Raw genomic sequence first — 19219 nt, forward strand, 5'->3', positions numbered from 1 at the left:
CCATTGGCAGCCATGTATACCCATACCATAACACTTCCTCCACCATGTTTGGCAGAATATGTGCATAATGAACTGTTCCTTTCTTTTCCCATCATTCTGATACAAGTTTATCTTGCTTTGGTGTTGTGATTCAAGAACATGGAAGGCTTTTTCTTTTTCTTTTTTTAGATGTTTTTTCATAAAGTCTAATCTGACTTTCCTCTTCTTGAATAGTGATTTGGACCTTGTTGTAAACCCTCTGTATTTGCATTCACAAAGTAGTTTAGATACATGAACTTGCCACTTTACTTGGTACATCAGGTGTAACTAATAAAGTGTCTGGTGCGTGTACCTTCTCTTGACTTCTGTGATGTTATAAAGATGTTTTCCTTCATCTCCAGATTCCACAACCGCTCACTTTAGTTGTTTTTCTGTGCTCTTGCAGGCCCGTTGATGTTGTCGAGCTCACCAGCGCTTTCATAACCATACATTTAGACCTAAACCGGTGTTACTTTTGGCACCAACAGTTCAGCTGCTCTGGGATTTTTGTACAGGCTAGATGTGACACAACGGTTATGAGCTGGCCAAACATGAGTTGTGAGTAAGTGGCCTCAATGCTGTTAGCTGGCTTTGACATTAGTTATGACATGTGTTGAGAGGGGTAGGCGTGGCCCAAAAGTCCAAAGAAAATGCAAATCCGTGGCACATCTGGTGGTTAGTGGATGGGTTTTATTTAAGGTTAAATCTGGGCCAAAGAAAAACTGCAGATGTTGGCCATTTGTTGAGCCAAACATTCTTTGATATTTGTGAAACTTCTCTTGTGTAATATTGCTTTATTACAACATAAGTGCTATACAATAAACCTTTCAGTGGTTTCAAAGTTGCAGTTCATTGATGTGCAGCACAAGTGTTTTTCTGAAACACTCATTCTCTCTTCTTGGAAAAAAGGAGATTTATGTCTGTCGGATTTTTAATTCACCATCAACTTAGCCGATAAAAGAAATCCATCCCTCATCCGCTTCAAACAGTTCCTAAGAAATACATTACAAGGAGGTGTTGAAACGACTGTTGTCTGATCCATATAAACAGTCGCTTTTATTGAACTATTTCAATACGACAGGGAGCCAGTACTCGAGTTGAGGGGGGGATGAGGGGGGATGGCATCCACCCTGAAATAAAAACGGTCAAAATCATCCCCCTTGTAAAACTGCCATCCCCCCTTTCCATCCCTTATGTCATTTCATCAATGAATGTGGTTTTACTGCTATTTCAACATTTAGAGTCATCACCAGAAAAATAACTTTTTGACAATTTTCACCTGTTTCAAGTACGGTACATTTTCACTTGAAATAAGTAGGAAAATCTGACAGTGGGACAAGGTTCATCTTCTTATTACAAGCAAAAAAATCTTGTTCCACTGGCAGATTTCTCTACTTATTTCAAGTGAAAATCTACTTGAAACAGGTGAAAATTGTTGTTTTTTCCAGTGATGAGTCTTGTTTTAAGTGTAATGAGATTTTTTTTTACTAAAATGAGACATTTTAACTAGAAATAAGACAAATATTCTTGTTAAGATTTTGAGTTTTTGCAGTGATCCATTTTACTTATCCTGTGAAGGACAGAGTCATATTGATAAGTTCAGAAAACTGTTTTTTATTTTTGTGTTTTGATGTATTTGATGTAAGCCCAGTGGATATTTAAAGCTTACAGAAGGCTGCATTTAACTGCTGCTATGTCATTCCTGCAGTATTTCTGCAGGTGTTTTGGTCAGTGCTATTATTTGTAATATATTATATTATTTGTAATCAGCACAAATTATCTGTCCCCATATGATAAAATCCACCATCCCCCCTGATTTCTTTTTACAACTCGAGTACTGCAGGGAGCGATTATTGTTTAATGATGCGGCAGATGTGGTCAAGTATCAAAATGTACATTTGATAAGTGAGTTTACAGGAGGAAAAAGCCGTCTCCCTGGAGCTGGGGGCAGCTGAGGAGGAGCGTGTCTCCTAACGTCACATAAGGGTGTTTCGCACGGACCAGGGCGTCCATAATCAATGACCAAACCCAGGAGCCAATCACAGGACTCGCGCTAAACGGGAGGCATTAAGGCTGATTTATGGTTCCGCGTTACACCAACGCAGAGTTACGTTGCGCGTCGCTGCGTACCCTACGCCGTAGCCTCTGCGTCTATTTAACGCAGAACCATAATTCCGGCTTTAAGCTGCCTGGACCTTCCTTATGAATCGGCACTTTGCAGACTGACCGGATTTCAGCGCTGCACACAGACAGGAGGAGGCTGCTGGTCCCGCACGAACCTCCGCACTTTGAGACTAACTTTGCTTCTTCTTCCCCTCACTCCAAGACTGATAACGGGACCTTTGGAGGGATATCTATCTCTGCTGCTCCGACGAGAGAAGACTGTTTGCTGCAGTGCCGTGAGGAGGAATCCCTGTGCCGAGTCTCCTCTCACTTTACCCGGGGGAAAGCTTGCAGCATGTCGGCCGGCCCGGAGCAGAGCCGGCGCTTCTCCGTGCTGTGCTGGGAGCAGGTGCGGCGGCTGGACGGCATCCTGGGGGAGAGCGTGCCCATCCACGGCCGGGGGAACTTCCCCACCCTGTCCGTGCAGCCGCGGCAGATCGTCCAGGTATCCGCTCACACTCACACTTCTGTCCTGCTAGACTCCATCCAGATTCAGACCGCATTTATATTCAAGTAGGCTATGACATTCACACTTTTAGGGCCTAATATAATTAATTAACTTTTTTTTTTTTATATATTTTTTTATTAACATTATTTCTTATTACAACATGTTTGTGCATCAAGTAATACAAATGTGTGCAAAGAATACCTGTTTTATAATACTGTAGTTCTATTGTGTTCATTATGTCTTCAGATAGATATCCTAAAGTTTCTTTTTTCCAGACAAAATTCCGACTCCGACAGATTGAAGGTAAGAAGTCGGAAATTTGTCTGGAAAAAAGAAACTTTAGGATACCTGTTTTATAATTTAAGAAAAAGCAAAAACAAAAGAAAACAAATAAAATCAACAAAATAGGAAATAAAAAATAAACAAATAAAAAATTGCATGTACATATGAGAACACATGCCAGCGTATGCTTCCAAGAAAAAAAGAAGGAAAAAGACAAATAATAAAATAATTCTGAACACAATAAGGAAACGCATCTAATATACATGTAGACAGGATAACAATGACTTCAGTCAAATAATGTAGAAGGCACTCATTAAAAAATAACAGGTCACAAACATGTCAGATGCAAGGAGGATTATTCACATACAAAAATTTCCCATTCCACCCCCCACCCACCTCCCTTGTATGGCTCTCTATTACCTTTCATTAATATACCTACACAGTCTATATACATATATACACACAAATGTATCATAAATCTACATAGTGCAATACTAATGAAGATCCAATAATATTATCCGTGTAGTACAGAGTCTAAAGATGGATTTGGTCCAGGAAGAGTCATCTCACGTGGTCATAAATTTTAATGTAAAGTGTAAAAATAACTGTAATATCTTTATCCCCCAATTACAGATTGAATACACTTTTCCAGAGTTTCCTTGAAACCCCTTGACGACCCCTGGTGGTCTCTTATCAGCCTGAGAGCCACTCATTCATCCAGATTGTCATCCTTGGAGAATACTTTGATACTTCCTCCATAGATTGTGTTTTACTGAAACCTTTAATTATGATTTTGGGTTTCCCATTTCCTCATTTTGGAGCGCAGAACTCTTTCAAAGACTCTTTCACAGAAAAAGAGCTGTTATTAAACAATCAAAATGATTCTGGTTAGTCTCAAAAGTGTCCATCACAGTCTGACTTGAATAGTGGATATGATCCAGGCACATGCCGAGGTCCCTCCTCTTATTCACTGCGGTTGGGTCATGTTTCACCTCCTCCTGCTGTGTCCCTTGATACTTGGCTTCGTATTGACGTGCAGAGGGAAAATGCAGAGTTAGAACTTTAAAATTATTGTGTAACTGTTACAGGATCCCCTGTCCCAACCGATTTGAGCACTGACGTGTTCAAGATGAGCACAACAAGCTGGTGAAGCCCAGCGCTCTCATGCTTGTGGTTGTGGAAAGATGAATGCTCCATTGAACACTCAGGAGGCTTAAATAGGGGTTTGATTTCTAAGTGGACGGGTACATATTTTTTCCTTTGGATTTGTGGAATCCCTGCAAAAATAAAACTGCCATCTGCTACACCGATTTATTAAGTGATAGGCTGAACACTGATGAAGACTTAATGTACGGGATATTCTAGCAGCTGTGAGGACTGACTTGTGCCTGTTCATATCGTGCACCGCAGGAGTCATGAATGAGAATATTTATTTTAATCCAACTGCAGGTTTAGAGGAAAAAAAACGACCACGTCTCGCGTCAACTCAAGCATCATGAAACACTTGAGTCTAAGGAGTTGCAGCCGTGTAACTGCAGGTTAAGATAACAACACCGGCTGCTGCACTTTCTTTCCAACTCAGACTTTTGTCTCACAGCTCACGAAGTGGACAGGAATTTGCAGCCCAACTTCAATTACCTTTCATAATTTTACTTTATTTTATTTTCCAAAGAAGGTTGTCTCTTTTCCAGCAGTTTGATGTTTGATGTGAAGCCAGCAGTGCTGATAGCTGCACTTTCAGAGTGCAGAGTTTGAGACCTGTGGAGTTAACTCTGCCTGCTCCGACATCTCAGAGCAACCGCACAAACACTCAGAAGCGACATTATCATTGCTTCTAATTGGAATTTGAACCCTGTTCACGGTGCTTTTCTTTTTTTATGGCTGAAAGATTACAATCCCGTCACAGCAACAACGATTGCTATCATGATCTTGTTCTGCTGTGCTCGGGGTTGCCTTGTCTCCAAATGTTGGTCGTCAGCGTGACCCGGTGTGTATAAATAGAGCCGTCATGTTATCTGATCACCATGGGAGAGAGAGTTAACAGACACTAATCTGACAGGCCAGTGCCAGGAAGTGGATTTAGGACTGCATGTGAGCGTGTAACAGCTAATTTGTGCTGCAGTTGTTAATGTTGCAATTGTCCGCGGCAGTTGTTTGCTCAGTTCAAACAAACTCATATCTTCCAGTCAGTGAGACATGTTTATAGTATGTATCAGCTATAAAATCGACTCTGGGTACATACACTCAGAATAAAGACGTCAAACTTTTCAGATAAAATAAGGAAGTTACTGGTAGTTATTTCACTAGGACGTGTTTACATCTGGTGCAGACAGGCATGCTGGGTGACGTGATCATAAGTGGGCGTGGCTAAACACAGGTTTATGAACTCCAGAGATGCTCCAGGGCAGAACAGTGTGAATGCATGTGTGCTCAGGACTACATTTAAGGACCCTCCACTCCTCTGACATGACTCCACATGAGCAGGATAAGTTCTTCTAGGAAGTTTTCTCCTTCTCTTTTGAAAAAAAAAAAGAAATCTATAAAAAGCAGCTCTAAAAAGCAACTCTAAGGATGTGTCTGCCAGTGAACTGAAGTTCTGCATCACTGCTGAATATAAACAATTAATAGAATAAGTTTTACTTGGATTTTGAGAAAGTTTTAGATTATTTCCTAATTTTATAGGACTGTGTAGGGATTTCATGCACTTCTTGAGCATCAATTAAAATGTTTTGAGAGCCTTTTCTGCAGCTCCTATAATATATAGCATTTACCAAATTTTAAAATGTCACACTTTAACTAGTGCTACAATGTTGAATTTTTCCAGTTTAGAAAATACATATTTTTCTCATCCCTCCCTTCAACTCTGCTCCTTTTTTTTTAAATAATATTGGAATGTTGTGTGGAATAAGCATCAAATAAAGTCAGTCTTTCTATACTGGCACACTGAAGCTGAAGAGGAACACATTAGTTAACAAAGACGGATTGTAACCAGAGCGGTGGATGTATTACGGCCTCCATAACCTGTTTATATATTACAGACAGTAAAGTTGCTGTTTATCGAGAGCACACACTGCTGTGCGTAGGCAGCTGTGACCAGCGCAGGATCCCTTTTGACGAGTGTCAGCGCTTCAGCACACTGGATTTTTTGCCTTGCTTACTCTGCTTGTGGCCTCAGTTGTTATACAAAAGTATGAAATAATATTAAAAGTGGAAAGGCTGTGGGCCATTTAAATCCCACATGCATTTTTTTTAAATGCACTTAATTTGGACCTGGAGACGTGTCATCTGTGTTGTTTGGACTCTTTCAGTTTCATTGAGACTGAAGCTGGTGGTGATGAAATGGACTTTTGTGAGCAGAGCTATTGATCTTGGCTCCACTTAACTAATGATTTCCACTAGACGTGGAGTTTAGTTGGACATGTATCTTTTCAGATGTCTGTGTGTCATGCATGTTGGAGGCAACAAATGCATGTTTTCAACATTATGACTAGGGATGGGCGGTATGGACTAAAAAACTTATCACGATAATTTCTGCCATTTATCCCGATAACGATAAAAAAAATACCAATACAAAAACGTCATCAACGGGAATTTATCCTTTCTTTCTTTCTTTCTTTCTTTCTTTCTTTCTTTCTTTCTTTCTTTCTTTCTTTCTTTCTTTCTTTCTTTCTTTCTTTCTTTCTTTCTTTCTTTCTTTCTTTCCTTCTTTCCTTCCTTCCTTCCTTCCTTCCTTCCTTCCTTCCTTCCTTCCTTCCTTCCTTCCTTCCTTCCTTCCTTCCTTCCTTCACGTATGTTGTGCGTGGATTTAACGCAGAACCATAAATCAGCTTTACACAAAAACGTCATCAACTGGAATTTATCGTTTTTACCACGAGATGACAAATTCTTACCGTGGGGAATTGTTTTGACGGTTCTTCTTAAGAAGAACTGTATTTGAAGACTGACATTTTGTGCATCTGTGCTGTCTTTGTCCAGGTGGTGCGAGCGCGGCTGGAAGAGCGAGGCGTGTGCGTGAAGGACGTGAGGCTGAACGGCTCGGCTGCCAGCCACGTGCTCCATCAGGAGAACGGGCTCGGCTACAAGGACCTCGACCTGATCTTTGGCGTTTCTCTAAAAGACGACCAGGCCTTCCGTCTGGTGAAAGACGTCGTCCTGGACTGCCTGCTGGACTTCTTGCCTGCCGGGGTCTCCAAGGAGCGCATCACAGCGCTGACCCTGAAAGAGGCCTACGTGCAGAAACTGGTGAAAGTCTGTAACGACACGGACCGCTGGAGCCTCATCTCGCTGTCCAACAACACAGGCAAGAATGTGGAGCTTAAGTTTGTGGACTCTTTAAGACGACAGTTTGAATTCAGTGTGGACTCCTTCCAGATTTGCCTCGACTCTCTGCTCTTATTCGACCGTTGCTCAGAGACGCCCATGTCTGAGAGCTTTCACCCCACGGTGATCGGGGAGAGCGTGTACGGGGACTTCAAGGAGGCTATGGACCACCTGTGTCAGAGGACTATAGCTACACGCAGCCCCGAAGAGATCAGGGGGGGCGGCTTATTGAAATACTGTCACCTGTTAGTGCGAGGGTTTACGTCCTCCTCAGAGGCGGACATGAAGCTGATGCAGCGCTACATGTGCTCCCGCTTCTTCATTGACTTCCCTGACATCGGCGAGCAGCAGAGGAAACTGGAGGCTTACTTGCAAAACCACTTTGCCGGGATGGAGCACAAACGCTACGAGTGCCTGATGACCCTGCACCAAGTTGTGAACGAGAGCACCGTGTGTCTGATGGGCCACGAGCGGCGCCAGACGCTCAGCCTCATCTCCATGTTGGCGCTGAAGGTGCTCGCTGAACAGAACGCTATCCCCACTGTGACAAACGTCACATGCTACTACCAGCCCGCGCCATACGTGCAGGACATCAACTTCAGTAACTATTATATTGCACACGTGCAGCCGCTGCAGATCACGCAGTGCAGCAACTCTTATCCGACGTGGCTGCCCTGCAGCTGAGCTGGCGTCAGTGCAACCCCTCGCTCTTTCAGAGGAGTTGGACTGAAAACACCAGAAAGAATCTCATGTTTGCCAAATGTGACCTGATTACAACTATCCTGTACTGCTGTACATCTGATCGAGCCGACGTAGTAATTCTTCTCACCTGTTTTGTCTTGCGAAACATCTGTAAGATTGCTGGTCATTTCTGAGATGTAGCTATGATATCTTATTTAATTATTAAAGAAAGAACTCACGGGGGGAAAAACAACAACCAAACTTCATGTATATATATATATATATATATATATATATATATATATATATATTTCACAAGTACAATATAAGAGGAATACATTGAAGCAGATGATGGTATTTTCATACTTTTATAATTACATACTGGACCAAAGATGTATTTGTTATTCAGAAAGGATGTTATGATGTTATCAGTGCCTACAAAGAACCACAAACTGTTCTAAAAACATCTATAAAGTGAGAACTGTGTATTTAGTGTGTCATAGATTGTACTTCTCTGTCTCTTTTCAGGAAAAGAAACATTCATTTTTGTGAGATTAAAAAAAAAATAAGACAAATATTGGTTTTCTTCCTTTTTTTTGCGTCCTGGTAATATTTAGGTTAACGTTGTTCTTTGACGTTTGATCATTATCTGAGATCCTTCAGGACCACTGGAGCTTGTTGCCACACTTGTTAGGATGCCACTGGTGTGTGTTTGTCCTGAACTTGATAGCTGATGACAACATGCAGGTTTATTTCCAGTAACCAGGGCCAGTGAAATGCTTATACCGTGGGCTCAAGTGAGTCATGTTTGTTAAACTGGAGCTGAGGATCAATTACAGTTGGAGGACATGAACCATAAGGAGGCTTTTGGGAAGCACAATGGCTTCTCTCTCCTCTGTGACACCAAAAGTTTTTAACAAAGGCCCATTTGTTCTCCCATCCATTCTAACACTGAAACCCAGCCCTGTTTGCTTGACTGATACCACAGTTTATCCATGTCACTTTGCACAAGTCAAAATCTGAAACTTCTACAGACGTGAACCATTTGTTAAAAGACAAACTGACAGACCTTGGATCGTCTCAACCTTGTCCTTGGTGCAACAAGTTACTAAAATTTCAGTTTGCATGAAGAGCAGAAACCCTTCTAATGTTTCTAATATGAAATTGTTTCTTTTGCCATATTTTCTTGCACAAATGGCCATGTCAACATGTTAAGAGACTTGGTTGTCCTCAAAGCAGTGTGTATGAAGGCTTAAATTTATTTTTTAACCATTAAATCCAGGACAGCCAGCACCCATGTGCTTAGACATGTTCCAGCTGATAGCTAGCTTATAAAGATCACTTTATTAAGAGTGAGCACTACATGAGAGGGGGTTACTGCTGATAATGTATCCATCATAGTAGAGTGTACTTTAATATTTAGCAGTTTCAATTCAATGAAATAGAACTTTAAGGTCCTAAATTCAAAGTCAGAGTTAACAAATGTCTCTTTCTTTCTGCCTCACATTCAGCAGTTAGAAATGAAATTGAAGGTTAAAGTGGTTTTTATTTCTGTTCAGGGAAAATTCAGAATTGTCACTTCTATCATAAAACCATTTCTATATTTTTTTCTATATGAGGACACAATAAAAAAGAGTTCTCTTTATCAGGTGTTAAATTGAAGTAATTACAGCGCATGACATATTGCGCCCTCACAATTTAACCAAAACTAAGCCAGAATGAGAAGCAGCATTGTGATTCATTAGCTTCAAAAACTACATCTTTCAGTGATAACTTGAAGTAAGGATTTTCTGTGTGGTGTCAGTTTCTCAGGAAACTGTGGAGACATTTTGGCCCACCGTTCTTTACATTGTTGCTTCAGTTCATTGTAGTATTTTATTGTGGATATTTATTTGTTTAAGGTTTTGTCACAGCATTTAAATGGGGCTGAAATCTGGACTTTGACTGGACCATTGCAACACCTTGATCATTTTCTTTTTCAGCCTGAAGCCACCCTGAGATGGCTTCATGTTTGACTCTTACAGCGAGTTGCCCAGGGGGGTATTCCAAGAAGGAGGTTTACTGGATAAACTGGGTACGTTAACCCAGGGTAAATGGTAAACCTGGGTTTTCCGTTCCAAAATGGTCAGGTTAGGTAAGTCACCATGGTAACATAGGCTCTGAACATAACCTGGTAGGGGGTAGGTTTTATGCCAGTTTTGTTCAGGTTTTGTTCAGATAACCCAGTTATGTTCGGGTATTTAAGCGCAAGTTCAGGAGGGCTGCTGCAACTTGTTACACAATGGCGTTTCCTTTTGACGAAGGTCCCATTATCGATATAGAAGCCCAAATTGTCCGTGCAATTCACCGTGAGAGGGTGATAAGACCACGGTATGACATTTTGGCTTTCCCCAATCAGTATTTGCGAGAGCGCTACCGTTTTTCAGCAGAATCCCTGATTTATTTGACTTAAACTGCGTTGCCTTGTTCTTTTTAGAAAAGTCCAAAAAAGCTACATTTGTGCGCACATGGTGTGTGTGTGTTTTTTTTTTTGTTTTTCAGTTGTTCTATCATGAGCTTAAAATAATATTTTTCTTCCATTTATAAATCTTTCTCACTATAGATACTCAAAATTACTTAGATATGAGCGTGTAACCCTTCTGCGATTTATTAGGCAGCATTCTCTAAGATTATTGCTGATGTCTTTCCTCCTTGGTATTGTGTTAAATCGCTTCAGACCCACAAACCACCAAAATCCCCCTTTTTAGAAGTGGTCATACATGTTGATGATCAATGAATCAAGAGTATTTGATAAGGACCACCTGCCCGCTACTAAATCCCTTTGGTTTTTTGACATGCATATTCAGCATTTATTTTTCTTTCTTTAAAAAAAAAGAAATATATGTGTCTATAATACTTTAAAAAAAACTAATAGTATGGTTAAACATTATTCATAAAAGGCAATGTATACCAGATTTTAAGCTACTGCAGAGACCACACTACTTTATTTTTTTTGTCCTGATACGTAAAATCTCAGAATTGAAAGGTGTACTTTTGTCATAGATTAGATTAGAGCTTTATTTGTCGCTGAGCCAGCGTCCCGGCACAGGGAAATTCCTGCCAGTACAACCCATATGCTTCTGTCTTTGCTCCTTGTATAAGCACAGGGGAATGATATTTATATGAGGTTCATCACACACCTCACAACCCTTAGTTTATGTAACTTGCCCTCCCAGAGACTCTATTGTTATATTTTTCATCTATTGCTGTCTTACAAACACATTCAATTATAAGAGGATGAAGTAGGTTTCAAGCCTGTGCTGATGTTAAATGTGCAGTTAACTCTCCCTGTAATCAGCGGACTAAACCAAATTTAACAAAGTTGGTGCTGTAATAATTTCTAACTCATTCAGAGAAGAAACATCTGACTTTAGATGTCATTGGTGACCACTGCTGCTGTTTGACCTGCAAAGATTGCAGTTCTGAGTTCCCATCAATGTTGATATTCATGGATCAGATTTTTCTTTAGCTCATTCAACATTTCAGAGGCCTGTCTATAATTACTATATGCACGTCAACAGCGTATATCCTTTTTGTAACCATTGCTGAAGAGCTGCTTAGCAGCCTTGTTAGAAACAATCAGGCTGTATTCAGACTGCCAGCCCACATCTGATTTTTTGGCACATCCAATCAGAGTTCTACCTTTCTGACTTGGGCTATACTTTGTTAGTGATCAGATCCAATCTGTTAATCCTTACCGACTACTTTAATCCAAATAGTTGCTATTGCGGCCGTTGTTAATCCAAAAAAAGGGCCGCGAGGGACTAAGCAGGGGAGGAAACACTGTGACGCGCTTGTATAAAGAATTCAGTTCCACTCCAATTATGCGTCTGAACATTTATTCTTTTCTTTGCTTGCACGTAAAAATAATCCAGGTACCAGTTTCCAAGACAACATTTGCGTGCGTGAGTGCGTGATTGCGTGATTGCGTGATTGCGGTCAACAGAAAAATATCACCTCCTCGAGCTCACCCCCTCTCTGTCAAACCCTGAGCAGGTGAAGGTAATGAATGAAATACTATCATCAGCTGTTACCGCCCATGCCCCGGTGAACACGCCCACCACCCAAAGTGTCAATGAAATGTGCAGGTGCAATACGAGACCGTGAACATAAAAGCAGAGGAGAATTATGGCTCCTACATTCCAGCCCCTTAATTATTCCAATAATAATTACACCACTACACATTATATACAAGAAAAACTTGAGAGAAAGATACAGTTCCTTTGAATGTCCTTTTCTTCTTTAGGCCAACACAAAAAATAGTCCAAAGTCCATGTGACAGTGTCAAAATTCATAAGACAATGAAGTCTATGAAGTTCAAAGGTCAGCTGCACGTCCTCATGGATCTTCTGCTTCCTGTAGAAGGCAAACCTTTGTAATAGGTCTGTCCAGATAGCTGGTCTTCGTCTTGATCCGCACCTGGCGCACCAGTCCTCTTCTATCTGGGATCGTTTGCACAATCCTTCCTGTGAGCCATGAATTGCGAGGTGCTGAATCATCCACTATGAGCACAATATCTCCAGGAAGAAAGTTGCGCTTGACACTTGACCACTTCTGGCGCTCCTGAAGCAGAGGCAAGTATTCCTTGACCCATCGTTTCCAAAATAAGTCGGACATGTATTGAACTTGTCTCCATCTGCGACGAGCATACGTATCTTCTCTTTGGAACTGCCCCGGTGGAAACGATGGCATGGTCTTGAGCAACAAAAGATGGTTAGGAGTTAAAGCTTCCAAGTCATTGGGATCAGTGGATGCTCTGGTTATGGGTCGACTGTTGATGATAGCTTCTGCTTCGCAGAGAACTGTGTGAAGACCTTCTTCATCAAGGTTTTGCACCTTCAAGGTGGAATTCAGGACCTTCCTCACAGATCTAATCAACCGTTCCCATACTCCTCCATGATGTGATCCAGTGGGGGGATTGAAAATCCACTTAATCCCCTTCTGAAGGAGGGTGTCGTTGATTTGAACAAGGTTCCAACCTTCCATGGCCTTCCTCAATTCCCGCTCAGCTCCGACGAAGTTAGTTCCATTATCTGAGCGCAACTCCAACACTTGTCCACGTCTTGCTATGAAGCGTCGAAGAGCATTAATAAATGAATCCGTGTCCAAAGATGACGCTACTTCGATGTGGATGGCTCTTATTGCTAAGCAGGTGAAGAGAACTCCATATTTCTTCACCATGCTCCTCCCCCGCTTGATTTCAAAGGGCCCAAAGTAATCTACTCCAACACGTGTGAATGGCGGTTCATCTGGAGAAACTCTGTCCCGAGGCAAGTCTGCCATCTGTTGGTGTGCTGGAGCAGCATACAGTCGCCGACAGACAATACATTTCGACAGGATTCTCCTTATAGCCACACTAGCACCTGGGATCCAATACCTTTGACGCAGGCTAGATAACATGTGGTTGCGACCACTATGTCCCACCTCCTGATGTATATGCTGAAGAATGATATCAGAAATGTGAAGATCTTTCGCCAATATGGCAGGATGTTTAGCTTCTTCAGGCATAGCTGCTCGGCTAAGACGCCCCCCGACTCTTAGAACACCATCGTTGAGGACTGGATTGAGCTTGTAGATATGGCTAGTCCTTTTCACACTCTCTCCCTTTAGCAAGCTGTTGAACTCATCTGGAAACCTCTTCCTTTGACAGAAGCAGATGATCTCCATCTCAGCCTTTCTGAGCTCCTCAATTGAAAGAGAACCACTAGCAGCTTGAGCCTTGACACTCTGCATCCCCTTCTCCATTTCTCTTTCCTGTTGGTTCTTATCCAGGCCAGACTGAGCAAGAGTCACACTCAATTGCCTCCTTTCCTGACTGAGACGCAGCAGCAGGCTCTTAAACCTGAGGATCCAACCAACCATTTTTTTTAGATGGGTCCAAGAGGAGAAGTGATCGATCAAACGGGTTACTGCATCAACCTCCTCTTCAGCCTGTACCGCGTTCACCTGGCTCATCTTGATCTCAGGGTCATCTAGGGAGATTTTCCCAGAACTATCAGGGTTTACAGGCCACTCCTCTAAAGGTCCACTGAGAAACCGAGGTCCAGACACCCAAGCGTCGTCCTTCAGCAGTGACTCCACTTTGACTCCCCTGGAGGCAATATCAGCAGGATTGTTGGTAGTATTAACATACCTCCACTGAGACGGATTCGACACACTGAGTATCTTTGACACCCTGTTGGCTACGAAAATTCGGAACCTTGAGGTCTCATTCCTGATGTACTTCAGTACAGAAGTACTATCAGTCCAAAAAATTGAGTCATGAAGTTGCATCCGCAGCTCCTTCCTCCATATCTCATCCATTCGACTCGCCACCATGGCAGCCGTCAGCTCCATACGAGGGATAGTGATCGGTTTCAATGGGGCAACCCTGGCCTTCCCCATTATGAAAACACAGTGAACTTGCCTGTGAATGTTGTGTAATAACAGGTAAGTCACTGTCCCATAGCCGCTTTCACTTGCATCTGCGAAATGGTGTAGCTGAGCAGACACTACCTCCCCAAAATCCACTGGTTTCAGGCATCTCTCAACCTTGAAATCTGCAAGCTGACAGAGTTCCTCCAGCCATCCTGTCCATTCTTGTGCAGCCGACGTCGGTATAGCATTGTCCCAACCAAGTCCCTTTCTGCATAAGTCCTGAAGAATCCTTTTGGCAGATAGAACCACAGGCGCCAAGATTCCCAAGGGGTCATAGATAGAGCTGACTGTGGATAGGATCCCTCTCCTGGTTAAAGGTCTGTCTCTGATCATGATCTTGAACTTAAACATATCCGACTGCACACACCACTGTACGCCCAATGCTCTTTCTATAGGAAGTGTGTCATTGTCCAAGTCCAGATCCTTAACCTCCTTAGCTCTCTCTTCTGGAGGTATAGCAGTCAGCACAGCACGTCGGTTGCTAATCCACTTTGTGAGTTTAAAGCCCCCTTTAGCACAAAGGGCACGCAGGTCTTGATATAGTGCTACTGCCTCCTCTTCAGAAGCCACAGATGAAAGGCAATCATCAACATAGAAATTGTGCACGACTGTGTCAATTACCTTGGGGCTGAACTGCTCCTGATTGTCCTCTGCACACTTCCTAAGTGCAAAACTTGCGCAACTTGGTGAGGATGTAGCTCCAAACAGATGTGCAACCATTCTATGCTCCACCAGGTTCTGATAATGATCTCCCTCCGGCCACCAGAGAAACCTCAATAGATCTGAATCTTCAGGTGGTACTCTAACCTGGTGAAACATGGCCTCGATGTCTGCCATGAGCACAACGGGTTCCTTTCTGAACCGAGTCATGACACCAATCAGTGTGCTGGTAAGATCAGGACCCTGCAGGAGTTGTGCGTTCAACGATGTTCCCTGGAACGTAGCTGCACAGTCGAATACGACTCTGATCTTTCTCTTCTGCGGGTGGTATACACCATGATGTGGTATATACCAGACCCTACCATCACTACGCTCTAGGTCCTCATCTGATACTTTCTCTGCATAGCCCTTGGAGATGATGTCATTCATGAAAGCAACGTAATCTGCATGAAACGAAGCATTCTTATCAAACCTTCTCTTGAGACTCAGAGCCCGCTGTTCGGCAATCCTTCTGTTATTTGGCATGTTCACATCCACTTTCCTCAAGGGTAAGCCAATACTGTAATGGCCATCGATCAGCTTTGCAGACTTTGTGACGTACTCCATAAAGCGATCGTCCTCTCTCGACAAGCCCATCTGCTCATCCTGACTGCACTCAGGGAAATCGACCTTTAGCTGCTGCTTCCACATGTCGTCAAATCTTGCCACAGAGATCCTATTGACTGTGACATGTGGCTGTCCACAAATAGCTGCTCTACTTCCCTCTCCTCCGAGAGGTCCATTTATGGTCCAGCCCAACATGGTTTTAACCGCGTATGGGCCTCCATCAACACTCCGAACAACTTGCCATGGCTCCAGTGCCTTGGGAACATTTGTTCCAATCAACAGGTCAATCTCTGAATCAATCTCTGTTATTTGTATGTGTTTCAGGTGTGGCCACCTTTGGAGGTCTTTCTGTCTAGGAATGTTACTTTGATGAACTGGCATGTTTTTCTGTGTGAAGATATCAGGCAGATCACAAAAACAATTGCTATCCAATCCAGCCACTTCCAGATCTGAGACAACGTAGCTTTCAACGACCTTCTCCTGACCCATAGTGCGAAGGAGAATGCCTGTTCTTCTTCCCCTGAGATTCAACCTGTTCATCAGCCTCTCTGTGCAGAATGAGGCGGAGCTCCCAGGATCCAGGAAGGCGTAAGTAATCATTGTTTCATGCCCCTTCTTAGGCTTGACATGAACTGGCACGATGGAGAGCGTACAATCATGCTCACCAGCCCCTGTAAGACCACTGGTTTGGACAGAGATCAGAGCCCCGCCCAGTGCCGACTCCGATTCTCCCTTGGTTTGCAGTGAACTTGTTTCTTTTTCTTTTGAGTGAATATGAAGTATGCTAGGGTGCTTCAGACTGCATACTTTGCATGAAAGCCGTTTCTTACAGTCTCTACTCATGTGCCCAATGCACAGGCATCCAAAACACACACCATGTCCCTTTAAGAAATCAATTTTCTCACTGTGCGCCTTCTTTTCCAATTGAAGGCACAGATCCAGTGAATGTCCACCTCCACAAAACAGGCAAACCCTTGTCCCAGATGAGCTTCTCTCCTTCGGCTTTGTCACAGGCTCAACTTTCCTTTCCACTGTGGCAATGGTGGTAGCAAAGCTACTCCCTTTTGTCCTAGAGCGAGGTTGAAACTTAACTCTCACATCCTTGGTTGCTGCAACTGATGGAGCGTCTTGTATATCCCCAAACAGTGGATCACTTGCAATCTTCACTTGTCGTTCAATGAAGCCAACAACGTCAGTAAACGTAGCTCTCCGTCCACGCCTCTCCTGCAGCTCACATGCCACCGTCCTCCACCTGTCCCTGAGTTTGTAGGGCAACCTTTTTATGATGGTTAGCATATTGGCAGGCATGTCCAAATCACACATGTATTCAACTTCTTCCATGGCGTTGCAGCAGCCTCTCAAGAAGAGACCAAATGCCTGCAGAGCTTTCACATCTTCAGATTTTATTGGGTGCCATGAAAGAGCCTTTTCCATGTAGGCTGAAGCAATTTTCTGTGCATTGCCAAAATGATCTTGTAGCAAATTCTTAGCCTTGGCATATCCTCCATCAGGGACCATATGCTGACAACTCCGAACGAGGTCCCGAGGCTGCCCCCTGGTGTACTGTTCGAGGAAATATAGGCAGTCTCTTGAGTTGTCAGTCTTCTTTTCAATGCTGTTCTCAAAAGCCCTTATGAATGTGTGATATTGCAAAGGGTCACCGTCAAAAATTTGAATGTCTCTTCTAGGCAAAAATGAAAGAGACTGCTGTTGAACTAACAAGGCTGTTATTTCATTCTGTTTCTCCAAGACTGTGATTATGTTGTGCTGGTCACTGCTTGGAACCAGTGCTGCAGGGTGGTTGCTTTGGTGCTGAGGCTGTGAAGATGCTCGACTGCCTGGCACTGGTGCTGCAGGGAGATAGCCTTGGTGTGGCTGAAACAGAGGAGGTGCTTGAGTTTGTGTTGCACTTTGATGTATTTTAGCCTCTGAGCGTCTTGACAATGTGGGTGGAGGTTGTAAATCCTGATTTAAATATCCCACTTTAGGTCTTGCGCCCAAAACATGTGAACCATTCTGGCCAGCTGAAATGTTTGTATCAGGCACAAATGGGGTTGCATCAGCGCTGAGTGTCTTTAGTTTCCTTTGCCCCTTTTCAAAGTAAGAGGTCATGCCATCGGATTTCACAGATGTACTACTTGCTACACGAGATCCTCCAGAGCCTCTCAGCACATTCACTTTAGCCACTGATGCAGCTATCTCCGTTTCAAGTGCAAGTTGCTCCTTTTTCTTCCTTAACAGCTCCTCCTGTTCCTCCAATGCATGCTTGTCCTTTAAAAGCCTTTGTTTTGCCATGAGAGCGGCCATGTCAGCCTCAGCCTGAATGCGAGCTGATGATGTTGTTGAGCTACTGGACCTACTTCCAGTAGAGCTTTGCTTTCCAGACCGTCTGCTTCCAATGTTTGACACACTGTCGTATGGTTTAATGTCATCTTGTGCAACAGAGGCTCCATCATTTTGTCCCGAGTGCTTTGAAACATGAGATGAAACATGAGACTCTTTCTCAGCATGATGTGTATCAGAAACTTGAATGAGAGTTGACCCCTGTTGTGTTACAGACATGGGAACATCATTTGTTCTATTTATTTCATCATTTAATTCATCATTCTTTGCAACCTGGGCAATGGTATTGCTTATTTGTCTCCCAGTTTCAGAACACCACTGCTGGGCATCCACAACAAATCCATTATTACATCTGAGCACATTTGCAAACCATTCATTTTGTTTTTCCTGTTCCTTTTTAGGAAGTAAAGGAATCAGAGACTCATGGAACAGGGTGGTGTTTTCAACCATTTGATTCAACTTCTCCATTTGAGACTGCACTTGTGGGAAATTATCATCATTTTGCATAAGATCCTTTATTGTGTTTGTTAAACCTTTAATTTTGTTAACCATTGCTTTACGTTCCTTCTGGAGAGTTTCAATTTTATTGAACAGGGCGTTGGTAGTGAGTTTAATTTCTCTTTTTTGTTCATCCATTTTTGAACCATTTTCAACTGAACTCGCCTTTGATCCACTCACTGACATTTTCCAGTAGCAAACTCAAAATCCACTTCAAAACGATCAATCACTTCACCGCTGCCTCATAAACGTCATCCACTTCAGCAAACGACACCAGCAAACAACATCACGTCCCCAATGGACAAGCGGCAGCAGAGTTTTCAGACTGTGCTCAAACAAACAATCCACACAGCAAGAACTGAAATCGAGTTTCTACATACCGCTTCTGTTGCTGTGTCGTTTGCCCCACCTTGTCTCCGTGGCTTCCTTTTGTGAATGAAAGAACGAATGAATGAATGAAGCGCGTGCTCCAGGCGTTTCAATGTTTCCTTAGATCCAAAGCGCTCCAGCGCGATATGAGGAATCCTTAATGAACGAAAACAGTTTACTCCTCTTGATCAACACTTTGGATGAAAACTTTTCTGTTGACATATATTGCGGCCGTTGTTAATCCAAAAAAAGGGCCGCGAGGGACTAAGCAGGGGAGGAAACACTGTGACGCGCTTGTATAAAGAATTCAGTTCCACTCCAATTATGCGTCTGAACATTTATTCTTTTCTTTGCTTGCACGTAAAAATAATCCAG

The 19219-nt window shown here is 42.8% G+C and overlaps 1 protein-coding gene across 1 annotated transcript; it reads left to right on the plus strand.

Moving 5' to 3' along the window:
* Window positions 1-2250: 2250 nt before the first annotated feature.
* tent5ba (terminal nucleotidyltransferase 5ba) lies at window positions 2251-8487 on the plus strand. Its single transcript, XM_061716491.1, has 2 exons — window positions 2251-2626; window positions 6887-8487. The coding sequence occupies exons 1-2, from the start codon at window positions 2477-2479 to the stop codon at window positions 7913-7915; spliced, it is 1179 nt and encodes a 392-aa protein (XP_061572475.1). The 5' UTR covers window positions 2251-2476; the 3' UTR covers window positions 7916-8487.
* Window positions 8488-19219: the final 10732 nt, after the last annotated feature.

This window comes from Cololabis saira, chromosome 3 (assembly GCF_033807715.1).
Source record: "Cololabis saira isolate AMF1-May2022 chromosome 3, fColSai1.1, whole genome shotgun sequence".
NCBI lineage: Eukaryota > Metazoa > Chordata > Actinopteri > Beloniformes > Belonidae > Cololabis > Cololabis saira.

What these genes read in the sequence shown, in the direction of transcription:
- tent5ba (XM_061716491.1), top strand. Translation starts at nt 2,477, where the DNA reads ATGTCGGCCGGCCCGGAGCAGAGCCGGCGCTTCTCCGTGCTGTGCTGG. An exon ending in AGCCGCGGCAGATCGTCCAG is followed by an intron (nt 2,627 to 6,886) that starts GTATCCGCTCAC and finishes GTCTTTGTCCAG; the next exon opens with GTGGTGCGAGCGCGGCTGGA.